Genomic DNA, 13,307 nt, shown 5'->3' on the forward strand with positions numbered 1-13,307 from the left:
TATAGGTGATAAATAAATGGTGAATTATTAGAACAAGAAAATAAACAGTCACATGAACTTAAAAAAAGAAAAACAAATAGATGAGAAAATATATTTAAAAAAATCAATTTATTATACAACAACATTTGCAATGATTATTAAAGAAGCTTATTAAAATAGTTAAATGTGTTTCAATTCACTATGCATTGAAGATCCTTATCGTCTCTAATTAAATGTACCTGAGCAAAGGATAAATGCGCAAGGAAATGCATCAAAATATCATTTGTATTCCATAAAAATTCAGTTCATACGTGAATATGGTGCGAGTTAGAGAAGCAAAGATTAAAGGACGCCAAGTGAAAGTGATCGAAGTGTCTCCAATTGGAACAATTGATCCACCCAAAAATGCTCTTCAAAACGTTCTAAAATCAGCTTTCTATGCTACAAAGTTATTTGGAATAATACCTTTTGACCTGATTGCCTTCTATCGTCGTAAAGAATTTAAATGTTCCATATTCTCATCCCTGGTGAGCCTCTGCACAGTTATTGTATGTGGTGTGCAATTCCATCGTTACTCATTCTCTGCAACGAATAACGTCAAGGAAACTTATCCTTCTCTTACCTTCTCGATTTACGTGGTAAGTATATAATTAAAATTGAATTTAGGTCCTAATGGCTCCGGCACACCTTTTAGATCAAGAAAATTTCATGAAGTCGAATTTCGGATCTCTTTCTTTCTCACATGTTTTGCATAATGTCTATCTCATTCTCCCGCACTCTTCTTCTTCTCTTAAACATCACTCTAAATTGAATTCAGCTTAATCGAATTTGGTATGCGAAAAAATGAGATAGTCATATGTAAAACATGTGAGAAAGAAAGGGTTTGGAATTTCGACTTCATGAAATTTTCCTGACCTAAAAGGTGTGCCGGAGCCATAATGGCTCAGGCACACCTTTTAGATCAAGATAATTTCATGAAATCAAAATTAACTTTCCCTTACATACTCAAACGTTTCGCATAAGTTTCTCTTACCCTTTCGCTCTCAAAATTAGGTCGAACTAAATTGAATTTTGTGTGATGCTTAAAAGAAGAAGAAGAGTGCGAAAGAATGGGATGGACTTTTGCAAAAAGTTTGGGAATAAAAGGGGCCTGAATTTCGATTTTATGAAATTTTCTTGGTCTAAATGGTGTGCCGGAGCCATAAGAACTTCAACTTGAAAGGCATAAGATTATTATTCAGGGTAAAAAATCTCTGAAACATTTAACTTAATTTAAGGGGGCGGCAAAGCGTCTCAGGCTTTTTGAAGTGCTCAAACTCGTGATTTAGATGCTATACCTTACAAATCCTTTCGCATCATTTACCGTTTACCGGTCCTCAACCGATATGAACTGATTAATAAATTACTCAAAAGTTCCCACAAAATAGTCAATTGATTTTCAGACAAAAACTATTAGTTCATAGCCGGATCATTATCGGTTCACAAACAATTTGACCCGATTTATAAATCTCAACCGATTGCCATGTGCACTTCAACTCGTTTTCGACTCACTAAGAGCCTTGAGAAACGGTACCATGCATACAATTTAACCAGCAGCCCATGTTTTCCATAGAAAATTCATTTATTGTGAAAGTGATTGAACAGACTTCTGTTTTCTTGGTATGTAATCCCAAGAAATTTTGTGTTTGTGCACAGAGAACGACAATCAGAACAAGTGATTCCCATCGCAACCCAAAAATTTAAACCAAATAGAGACAGGAAAAAAATTCCTGCTTCCACCCCAGGCTTGAACTGGGGGCCTTTCGCTGTCTAGGCGAATACTCTACCAACTGAGCTATGGGGACACTGGCTCTGATTGTCTTTGCCACTGATCAAGATCAGTGGGATTAGGGTAACGTGTGGTATTTCGGGACACTTTTTAGCACTTTCAAATTTCAAACAGCCTAATGACTTCTCAAATTATTTTTTTCTTTGTTGATACAAATATTTATGTTCCTTATTCTATCCAGAATAAGATTCTTACCGAAAAATGTTGAAAAATGCATAATTTTTTATTCAATATAGCAAAAAATGCAAAGAAGTAAGAATGGTGTATTTCGGGGCAATTGGGTATTTCGGGACAGACAAAAATCGCTATTAAGCAAATAAATTTCACTGATCCTGACTATTTACCTTTAAGTAGAAGCTCTAAACTCCACAAATTTTATTTGTAAAGTGGCTTAACTCGAAAAAAGCTCAGCACTGTTTATGTTAACATCTGCAAAATTGACCACACTGAAGGTTTTATAAAAAGTGGAATGTGATACTCACAATTCATGCGTATTTCACACTTTAAATTAAATAAAGTTTCAGAAGTTTTATGTTTGTCTGATACGTAAAGAGCTTAAAATTTCATATAGAACTTAATAATAATTAGAAAACAAATATTTGTAGGATTTTTTATGTGTCCCAAAATACCCATATTATGTCCTGCAAAGCATCTTGTCCAGAAATACCACACGTTACCCTACGTACCAAGCGAAGCGAAGTCTGTTCAATCACTTTCACGATTTATAGATCACTCAAAACATTGCCCAGAATGCCTTAAGCGGTCTTCGGACTAGAGGTTTAGCCCAGTTCCCGGCAGTCTCAAAATCCTAAATACCAACTAATTTTATTACTTTTTCAGAATTTAATAGGTGTTTTGTCCTTAATAATCCAATCCTAAGTCACATTTTTCAAAAAAAAATCTAATTCTGGAAAAATTAGAGCAGTTAAGCCATATGGCAAAGTCTCAGGTCTGAAGCCCGTATTAGGGCAACATAATTGAATTTCGGATAAAAATTACTTTTTGATTATGAACTGGTTCATTAGCGGTTCACAACCGATTGGAATCAGGTCAAGATTGGATTGTCAGGAATTCCAACACCTTTCCTTTCCAACAAAAAACCAAACATGATCCCATTTGGTTGAGAAATATGCTCTCTAGAGCCTTTAACCTTTGACGTTGAAAAACCATTCTTAGGAATGATTGAACGGGATTTTCGTATAAGAACGAATTCTCCACCTGGGTAATTTTTAAACCATATCCAAAAATGAAAAAATAATCGCACGATGCATTTTCCAGCAATCCAAGAAAAAATGGTTTTGAAGGAGAATGGGAACAATTATTTTAAGTTCTTTCTTAACTTATTAGGTCAATAAGTTTTTCTTAATCTTTCCGCCAATTTGAAGAAATTGCAAAAATTAAAAGTGAAGAAAATGCACTTAAAAGTTTTTGATGTTCGCCTGATCTCTTGCAAATCTGCTCTGAACTTCAAAAACTTTTATCTTTCAAAATACTTTGAATTGGTTCTTAAAATTTTTATGGTATATTCTTGGATTGTTTATCCTTCGATTTATTTTTGAAAAAAATTAAATTTTCTTTCCCTTGTAATTCAGGATAACGCCTTAATGTTTTTGTTACATAAATTGAGTTTTTACATTTGTTTTTTATATCAGTCTTCGAATTAATAAATGAATTCCGCGTCTTTGATTAATAACGAAATAAATTTCTGATAGAATTTTTTAAATTCCTAGAAAATTATTTTGTTTTTCAGCATCCATATTTGCCTTAATTTATAGCCTATATACGAACCTATAATAGATAAGCAACATTTTATTAAAATTCACAGTTTTCTTCGGAGATTGAATAAAATTTTCATTTTTCAAAAGTGTTAGATGGGGTCCAAGTTATCACTAATCCAAAATCATCTAGAACTACTTATTTAAAAAGTTGTTTAGCTCTCCAACTAATTGAAAAAATAATTTTACTTACATTTTCAAATTTTCCATAAAAAACTTTTCAATTTTGTAATTAGGGTAAAGTGTATAATTTGGAATTAGTTTTACAAGTTGGACAATTCGGCCGTACAAGTTGGACATGGCTTTTTTCTTGATAAAAATAGTACAAAATTTGTTTTAAAGCACAAGGAACCAAATTATAAAATTAAAGCATTAAAAATATACAAATAAAAATGAAGTACTAAATTTATCAAGACAAAAAGCCCTGTCCAAATTGTACCATTGTCCAACTTGTACCACTGTCCAACTTATACCACTTTACCCTATATCAGTGTTTACTGGTTCATAAATGATTTTTTCATAAATGAAAAGTAATGCAACCAAATTTCTGACATTGATAAAAATTGACTGTCGTTCCACAATCGATTGAAACCGAATTATACTTTTTATCTTAACCAAGATCCCATTTGAGAAATCGTTAAAAAAAACCATTTGAAACCATTGAGAATAATCTGTATCTGAAAATTAAATTAACCCAAACATTTTTGGGATATCGATAACATGTATTAATGATAAGGGCAAATGTCAATCAAAATTTAAGGCCATATTAGGGGAAAGTACTCTCCCTTTGAACCTTCCTACCTTCAAATAATGTGAATTTTCTTAAAGTTTTCCTAAGAGACTTAAACATTTCTATTAAATATTAGTTAGCTTTTTATCAATTATTGATAATTATGTGACAATCATGTGGAAATCTTTTAGGAAAATTAAAAGAAATTCACATTATTCGAAGGCATGAACGTCCGAAGGGAGAGTACTTTCCCCTAGTGATTCCAAGACAGACTTATTGGAGATTTCATGCAGTATAAAGACGTTTATTCTTTTCAAGGTAATCGTTTATTCAGAACCACTCACCATGATCATTATTGTCCTGACGAATATCTGCAATCAACGTAATATAACTTCGGTAATGCGTCGCTTTCAAGATGTCGAGAAGAGTCTTATTGCTGAAGGTGGACAAATAAATTACACCAGCTTATCCCGCAAATTAATGATCCTTGTTTTCATACTAATTGGAGGGGAAATGGTTATGATGATATACTACGAAACAACGTCAACTTATCAAGCTGAAGATGGTGTTACTTCTTTGAAGAAGATCTTCACATGGTTGTGGCTTTTTGTACCAATAACTATCACATCTCTGGCCAGAGTGTGGTTCATTGCGCTCATGAACATTTCCGAATTGTATTTAGGCATAACTAATGAAATTCTGGACACTACTGGGGTAAATCTGGAGGCTCAAGCTGAATTTCCAGCAAGAAAATGGACAAAAGAGCCAATATTTGATGATTCCCTGGGGCAGAAGTTGATGCGTCTGTGTCACTTGCATGCAGAACTGGGAAAAATCTCTCACAGTATCAATCACATCTTTCACCTTGAGAATCTTTTGGCCATGCTCTTCACTCTGCTCCTTTCAGTTACCCAGATGTATTTTATCTATCTAGCTGCTCTCAACCAACAAGTACCACCACTCTTTCGAGCTGCCGACAATATGATTTTATCCATCTACTATGTCCTTTTTGGGCTGTGGAAAGTATTCTACGTGATCTGGTCAGCATCTCAAGTGAAGCAACAGGCACAGTTAACAGGATCCTATTTGCATCAAATTGCCATTGCCGTTGATGAAGTGCCTTGCTACAGGTTTATTAATCAACTTTCTGTTCAGATTTGGCAGCAACGCCTGGAGTTTCCTGTTATTGGATTTTTCCTTCTGGACATGAGTACCATTGGCACCTTCAGTGGGGCCATTCTTGTCTATGTTGTAATTTTGATTCAGTTCAATTTGGCTGGGGGTTCATAAGCCTTACGGTGCTATCACACTATTATTTTTCACATTTTAATATTAAGGGACACTGGGGCACCACCAAACACGGGGTAGCACCAAACACTAATTTTTATTTCTAAACTACTTGGACTATCTCGACCATTTCTTCAGTGGACAAGCATCCCTATAATGCCTAAAAATTTCTGTAAGTCTTGTCTTCTAAAGTCGAATACCTGATTAAAATATCACAGTGTTTGGTGGTATTCCGTGTTTGGTGGTGCCCCAGTTTTCCCTAAATTCAACTGAACATTATAAGATTTCTAAAATTTACTTGAAAATTCTCACAGTCAGGGCACATTTTGCAAGAAATTTGCTCAATTTTAAATAGTGCCGCGAGATTTTTGATTGTGAATGTCTCCGGAAAATGTGTGATAGTACTTAAAAAAATTTCTTATAAGTCACTTATCTTATGTAAAAGAATCCTCAAAGCCAGAAAAAAGGGTTGTAGGCAAGGGAGCTCATGAAAAGACCTCATACAGTCTTGTTGAAAATCAGTATGAAGTAATTCCAACTGCTCGATTTCTTGACACAACAATTTCCTTCGAATTGCTTTGGAGGAACTCAACAATATTACTCCCGATACTGAAGCTTCACTCACGTACAAGTTTATCACTAATCACTGTACTTTTATTATTTTGCCATAAATAATAATTAATTACGAGTGAATATATTTAATAAGAACAATTTGGTTCAAAAGGATACTTGTTTAATTGCAATAAAATTGAAATTAATGAGCAATTTTCATTTTAATTTGCTGAATTCAAATTTAATTGAGCAACCATATTTATCCTAATTCATCTGAAAATTAAATTGAATTTACAAATTGAAAAAATCCTAGTGCACGGTAAGACATTTTCCTTAGGTACAAACTTATCGTGGACACCCCTTATGTTTATGTTTTATAACAATTTGTTTAGTAATCCATAATGCAGCCAAAACTATTTTTTTCATTTTTTTATTGACTTAAATTAAAATGGCTTCAATTCTATTGAACTAATCTAAGTTCGTAAACTTAGGAACAAATGCACTATAGGGGAATGTAAGTAGGCTTCGCACGTGTGAGCTTTCGAATGATGCGAATTTTCTCTTTGTTTGCAAAGAGTTGATTTCGCATTTCTTAGCCATAAAGTTAAGTATTTAAGAACCTTATCTTCATTGTAAAAATAGACTGCCAAGTCCTTCTTTCCCAGGTGCTAGGATGACAAATAGAAAATTGGCCCAAAATGGGTATTTTGATGGCGCACATTTCATTTGATTTCTCATAGTTCAACTCATTTCTAAAAAAAATCACTTACACGGTGGATGAAGGGTATACTTGATATGATATTTACGTAATAATTTTTAACATCGGAGGGAAATTATTTTCACGGTGGCGGAAAATTCGCAAGTACTACACTGTATGTGGTTTCAAACACTGAATGTGTGAGCGTTCGCACATCCATCAGACAACTCCATGCTTGAAAATCATAACCTCACTAAAGCCTCATAAGCTATAGTGAGACATTCGTGGTCATTTCCTCTTCGACAGGCGTATAGTATTGTCTCTTTCCCATCTCCATGAGACGACGGTTATTATTGACAATGTGAACCGTGTGAACATGTTCATAGTCGTTTTTGCGATATTCATTTGGAAGAAAAAACAGTGCTCCAGAAAATGTGAAAAAAGGTGTTTTAAAGATCTTCTTTTAGTGCAGTGATAGTTTCCGCGGATTCACGGGGGTACAGTATAACAATCAGAAAATAATTTTTAATTGTAGATAAAATTTATTTCGAGACCAACCCCCCATCGTGTGAACGCTGTCACCGGGGGCAAGAATCGCACAAGTCGTCATATTTTTTTCATTTCCCTGTCCAAGAAAAACCAACAATTCTGTGATAGTGAACTAGGCATGCATAAAAACCTAAAAGATCAGAGAACTTTTTGGTGTAGTGCAATTCACTGCCCATTTTACAGTTTAGCCAGAAAAAAGTCCTGAATATGAATAACGAAAAAATGTGCGAAGGCTGCCTACATTCTCCTATCTTCATAAGTCATGTAATATACTTGTATTTTTCTGGAATTTAAACAGGGATTTTAAAAATCCAAAAAAAGAATTAAAAATTCTCTTTTCTGCGCTATATTATTTAGCGACAATTCGTCTATATAAATTTTCTGTCGGATATCTCTGAGACTTTCGTTTTAAGGCTTAAACAAAATTCGAGCACTTATATAGTCAAATAAAAAAATATATAAGGTAATATGGGGATTATTTGGAATCATATAAATTTAGAAATTTGATATTTCATAAGAGTTTTAGATGGCAAAATGAAAAAAAACAACCAACGAAGAAGTATTCTCAAATGTAAAGTCTTATATTTCTTAGTGGTTTTCTTTTTGTCTTACTGTGTTATCACACTTGCACATTAAAATTTTAATATGATTCACATTAATTGTCGCTGGTGAGAGTCCAAATGTGTAATTTGTGTGTTTGAATCATTTTATATTCAAAATTTGATCTATTTGTTGATAAAAAGGTAGACTTGGCCCGCAAAATTTGATATAAATTGATTCATAATATTAATGCGAAAAATTAATGCGATTTTCTCTTTAATTTTTTAATGTGAAAAATATTTATGCATTAGATAAATTTAAACTTATTTTTGCAGGCCAAGTCCATAGAAAACCCTCAAATATTAAGTGACTCAAAGACACAAATAACATATTTGGACGCTCACAAGAGACAATTAATGTGAATCACATTAAAATTTTAATGTGCAAGTGCGATAACGCCGTTAGACCGTCTAAAACAATGAGAAATTCTCAAAATTCCAAAATAGACATGATTCCGAATTACCCCATCTTATACTAATCTAATTTAATGCAAAGAATAATCCACAGCGTCTTAAACACACAGGCTCTCCCCTATCTAAGTGTAAAGAAATATTAATGCACAGTAGAGAATTTACAATAATCTCTCTCACGTAAAAGTGATAAAATAAATTAATATCTTTCGCCAACACAAAATTTAATAATAACTGTGTTAAGCTTTTGTTTTAGTAAGAAAGTATATTAAAAACTATTATTTTTTTGCTATGAAGAGTTAAATATTTTTTACAAGATTTGCAATGTAATTTAATTTTAAATAATTTAAACTGTCTTCAACTTTTTAAGGCCTCCACATACTGAAAAATTTATATTACAAAAAAAATTGAAGTCTAAAGTTTAAGTTGTAAAAACTACCTCTAAATAAAAAAAAATCTAGTAAAAATATTTCCAAAGTCTAAGTTAAGCAGAACTTACCTTAAATAAAGACCATCGTATTACAACATATTAGTTTTTGAGGTTTTTTATCAGGATGATGTTACCTATGTTACCAAACGTTAAAAAACAGTAATTTTAAAATAAGTATCTCTTTGGAATATTATAGTTGCTTGGAATTTAGCTGATGTCAAGGTCTATCAAGTGTTATAGGGTCATCGAAATAACGAAGTGGATATCTCTAACCATTTGGGCTAACTATTTGGTTAACAAATAAACGGAAAATGCGCAAATCGAACAAAGAACGAGGAAGAACAAAAATAAATTAAATGGAAATTCTGATACTTTCACGGACTGTTCTCGGGTATTTCTCGCCCTAAAGAAATAGCATGAATAAATTATGTCAATTAACTTGATTGAAATCGATTAATTGGTGAGCACAGCCCCATTCATGTGATAATTAACTGGGGTGATTCAGTTACCGTCTCACCTTGTAATCATGGAGAAAATGTCGGGAACACGCAAAAGTCGCACAATATTTGCATCTCTGGGATTTCTCTTCTACATCTCTCGGTTTATGGGGATTATGCCCTACTCGGTGGGTCATTTCTTTCGGGAGAAAAAATTGAAACCGTCGATTGTGGCGAATATTTGGTGCTGTGTTATCTTACTCAATCACACCCTCTTGTACCATTATGCTACATGGAGCTCATCCCTGGACATGGGTGGATCGCAAAATAATACACTGACCATCGTGATTGGGGTTTTTATTATATACATGGAACCAGCACTTATGGTAGCGGATATTGTGTCAATGATGGTCAATCAGAGGGATTTGGTTCAATGCATGGAACGTATGCAGATAGTGGATGATAAGCTGAGGAAGGAGAATATTCCTCTTGGATACGGAAGAGTTTCTTTGGTGATCAATGTGGTTTTGATTGTAGCTCTAGCCTGTGAAGTGATCCTTATCTCATTTAACTATTTCCTCTTTGAACTCTCTGAGGAAGCCATTGTGTCATCTCTGACCTGGTTTCTCACTGCTCTGCCCCTGATGACCAACAGTGTGGCTAGAGTGTGGTACATTGCACTAGTATGCATGGTCAGACAACAATTCCTGGCCATCAATGAGTATTTTATGCGCACCCAGGAGGTTTTCCTTGAGATTAAGCTGAATATGCAGACAAGACAGCTCGAAGTGCTGAAAAAACTGCACGTGGTGTGGAAGTTGTGGGGTATCTGGATAGAGAGATCTTGGCAAAGGGGCGTATTACCCCAGAAAAAATCCCCCAAGCACCTTTCCCACAGCCTCCGATACAAGTTCATCCCGCTCCTCAACCCACTACCATTCGAGATACTCTCTTAGCCTTCACCATGAATGAGAAGAACTTCTCCGTGGGTGATAAGATGGACAAAAAGCTTATTCTAATCTGCCGCCTACACGATGAGGTATGCGAAATTGGAAAATTGGTGAACAAAATGTTTGGTTTCCAGATGTTAATCACCATGGCGTATGGCTTCATGAGCATTACTGCTCAATTCTACTTCTTGTACTGTGGCCTCGTTGGTCAGAAAATTCCCATCCTCTTCCGGAATGCTGAAAGCTTGTGGATTTCCTGCATCTTCATCGCTCTCACTGCTTGCAAGTGCATCAGTGTTATTTACGTGAGCTGGAAGACCAAGACAGATGCCCAGAAAAGTGGAGTACATCTGCATAAGATTGCAAATGTAGTGGATGAAAATCATTTCTATCACATCGTCAACCATTTGTCCCTGAAGCTACTCAATCACCATCTCAACTTCACAGCCTGTGGATTTTTTGATCTGGATATGACCACTGTTTATGCAATTACAGGAGCTATCACATCCTACCTTATCATTCTCATCCAATTTAATCTTGCCGCGCAAAAGACTCGCAGCATGGCCAGCAATAATACTATCACCAACAATACTTCGTTATTAAACATAACTGGCGAATTTTAATCATGACCTGTAACACAATTTCTTAATTGAATTGAGAATTATCACTTATTTTCTCCACTCAATTTTTGTGATTAGTAATCACATTTATGATACCAACACACTTTAATGTGATCTGTATAATCTCTATGTATGTATTTTCAAATAAATTGTATGTAATTTCAATAACTCCTTATCACTTCGATGTAAATAGTATCTTATCAAACTTATATTTGTACTCGTATAACATCAGAATTTATGATGTGAAAAATCTTATAGTCTCTACGCACTATTATTATGTCCATATTTAAGGTAATGGTCTACACTTGTGTATAGGAAAATTAACAAATATGGATATATATTTCCCTAGTGTGCAGACACCATTCAGAAATAATTAAACTATTGACGACCTCAAAAAAAATCCTAAAGAAGGTATAATTCAAGGTCATTGGCATATATGATGAGGTCACTGTCCTTAGACAATTGCCTAGATAGACATTTCATCCTTATAAGAAAATACCTTGTAATCAGAGCATAAGGACACTTATATGCCCGTGCATTATAACAACTTTTTAGATTTTTTTCCATAGACCTCCTATATATTATGAAACATTTTTTTCTAAATTTGATATTTTGAAGTAAATCGCTTCATAATGCTCTATTTTGACAAAAAAAATCACATTGTATAGAGGATATATCGATCATAAAAATTTCAAAAAACAAGTGATTCAAGGTTATTCGCATATTCATTTTTTATATCTTACGGTTCTTTTGGGACCCTTGGTACCTAAGAAATTAATTTTTAACTGCTCGAACTCCACGAGAGAACAGTTTCCGCATACCAGATTTTTTACAACTTCTCACTACTATCCTAGTTTCCAAACGGTAAAAGATATCGAATTCTGGTCTTTGGTAATCCTTCCGCCACAAGTCACCATTCTTTAGCGCACCAAGTACCCAAGTCACTCCGCACCCCTTCCATTCCCTCCAAAAACGTGTTTATTCGACTTATCTCAATTGACCCTGGCAATTTCATTCATTTATGGACGTGTTTTGGAGGTAGTCCAGGTGAACATATCAATGGCGACATCTAACACCAGAAAAATCGTGAGCTTCATTTATTAAAGGCCAAAGTTTGACCACCCTGGAGGGCCTAATTTTCAACGGATTTGGTTAAATTTGGATTTTTTGATAGGTCTTGTAATTCTGAACTCGACTGCATTGGACACAATCGGTGATGGATCGGGAAAGTAACATAATAGCGCTAATTATTAAAAAAAAACTGTTTTTTGCACTTTTTCAGTCTTTTGACCCATATAAAATTCAAACGGTAAGAAATATCGACTTCCAGTCTTCGATGACCTGCCTAAAATGACATAATCTCGAAACTAATTTCTTTGTTTTCCCCCCTCCCCTTTTATACATTCCCAATCCCCCTAAAGGAGGTTTTTCTAATTTTTCTCAAAATTGTCCCTAGCGATTTCGTTCATTTTGGATATGTTTTTGGAGGTAATCCAGCTGTATATATCAACGTCGACACCTATCACTAGAAAAAACGACATCTTGAATTATTCAAAGTCAAAGGGCCTAATTTTAAAAACGTTTGGGCTATTAAATACAGTGGGACCTCGATAGAGTCAACCCCCGATAGAGTCAATCTCCAATAGAGTCAACAGCTATTTTTTTACTCTACGGACTCCGATAGAGTCAACTTTTCCTTTATTATAGAACTAATACGATTTTATAATAGGGGAGACCGGGGAGGTTTGGGACACTTTTTCATGTTTTGAGTTTGAGACAGTATTCCAAAAAATCACGATAGTGTATTACAATTTTATGCGGTCTATAAAATACTTAGGAGTATTGGCTTTATAAAAAGTACTCAATAGAACTTGGAAAACAACTGAGTTTTCTTGGAGAAGATAAAACATTTAACTTGACGCTTTGTCCCAAACCTCCCCGATGTGGGGTAGTATGGGACGCAAAAGGGGATGTTTGGGGCGCGTTTTTTCTCGCATAATTTGTATTATTGGAGCACGTTAATTAATTTAAAGTACTAAATTAAAAATATTTCTGATAGAAATAAAAATGTTTCATCTTTTTTTTCATACTTAGAAATTAATATCAATTTAATTTGTACAGTAGTGTAATTTATTGTCAATCAATTATTTAAAGTATTTTCTTCTTATTTTCCATCTACCTTTCTTTTCTTTTTTTATTCTAAATATTGCAATCATGATTATCAAATTCCTCAGGCGAGTACATTTTCTTGCAACTCTTAGTTTTGAACTCATTGATGAATTCCTGTTTGATTTTACGACAACTGCATTGTACCTGTTTTCTCATTATTTCTCTGAATTAGCTCTCGCCTTGCCTTTTCTGGAGAACTTGTTCGAGAAATTTTCGAAAAAAATAGTTTTTAACTAGATTCGGCAAAGATCGAATATCCTCTGAGAAGGAATTCTTGATTCCCAAGACAATGAT

The 13,307-nt window shown here is 34.2% G+C and overlaps 2 protein-coding genes across 2 annotated transcripts; both read left to right on the forward strand.

Moving 5' to 3' along the window:
• Nucleotides 1-4,657: 4,657 nt before the first annotated feature.
• LOC129806524 (gustatory receptor for bitter taste 66a-like) lies at nucleotides 4,658-5,602 on the forward strand. Its single transcript, XM_055855212.1, has one exon. It carries the CDS (start codon nucleotides 4,658-4,660, stop codon nucleotides 5,600-5,602), a length of 945 nt encoding a protein of 314 aa, XP_055711187.1.
• Nucleotides 5,603-9,373: 3,771 nt separating this feature from the next.
• LOC129806593 (gustatory receptor for bitter taste 66a-like) lies at nucleotides 9,374-10,847 on the forward strand. Its single transcript, XM_055855338.1, is given in 2 exon segments — nucleotides 9,374-10,047; nucleotides 10,050-10,847. Coding segments are annotated over 2 exon segments (1,395 nt in total). The 5' UTR covers nucleotides 9,374-9,450.
• Nucleotides 10,848-13,307: the final 2,460 nt, after the last annotated feature.

This window comes from Phlebotomus papatasi, chromosome 1 (genome assembly GCF_024763615.1).
Source record: "Phlebotomus papatasi isolate M1 chromosome 1, Ppap_2.1, whole genome shotgun sequence".
Classification (NCBI taxonomy): Eukaryota; Metazoa; Arthropoda; class Insecta; order Diptera; family Psychodidae; genus Phlebotomus; species Phlebotomus papatasi.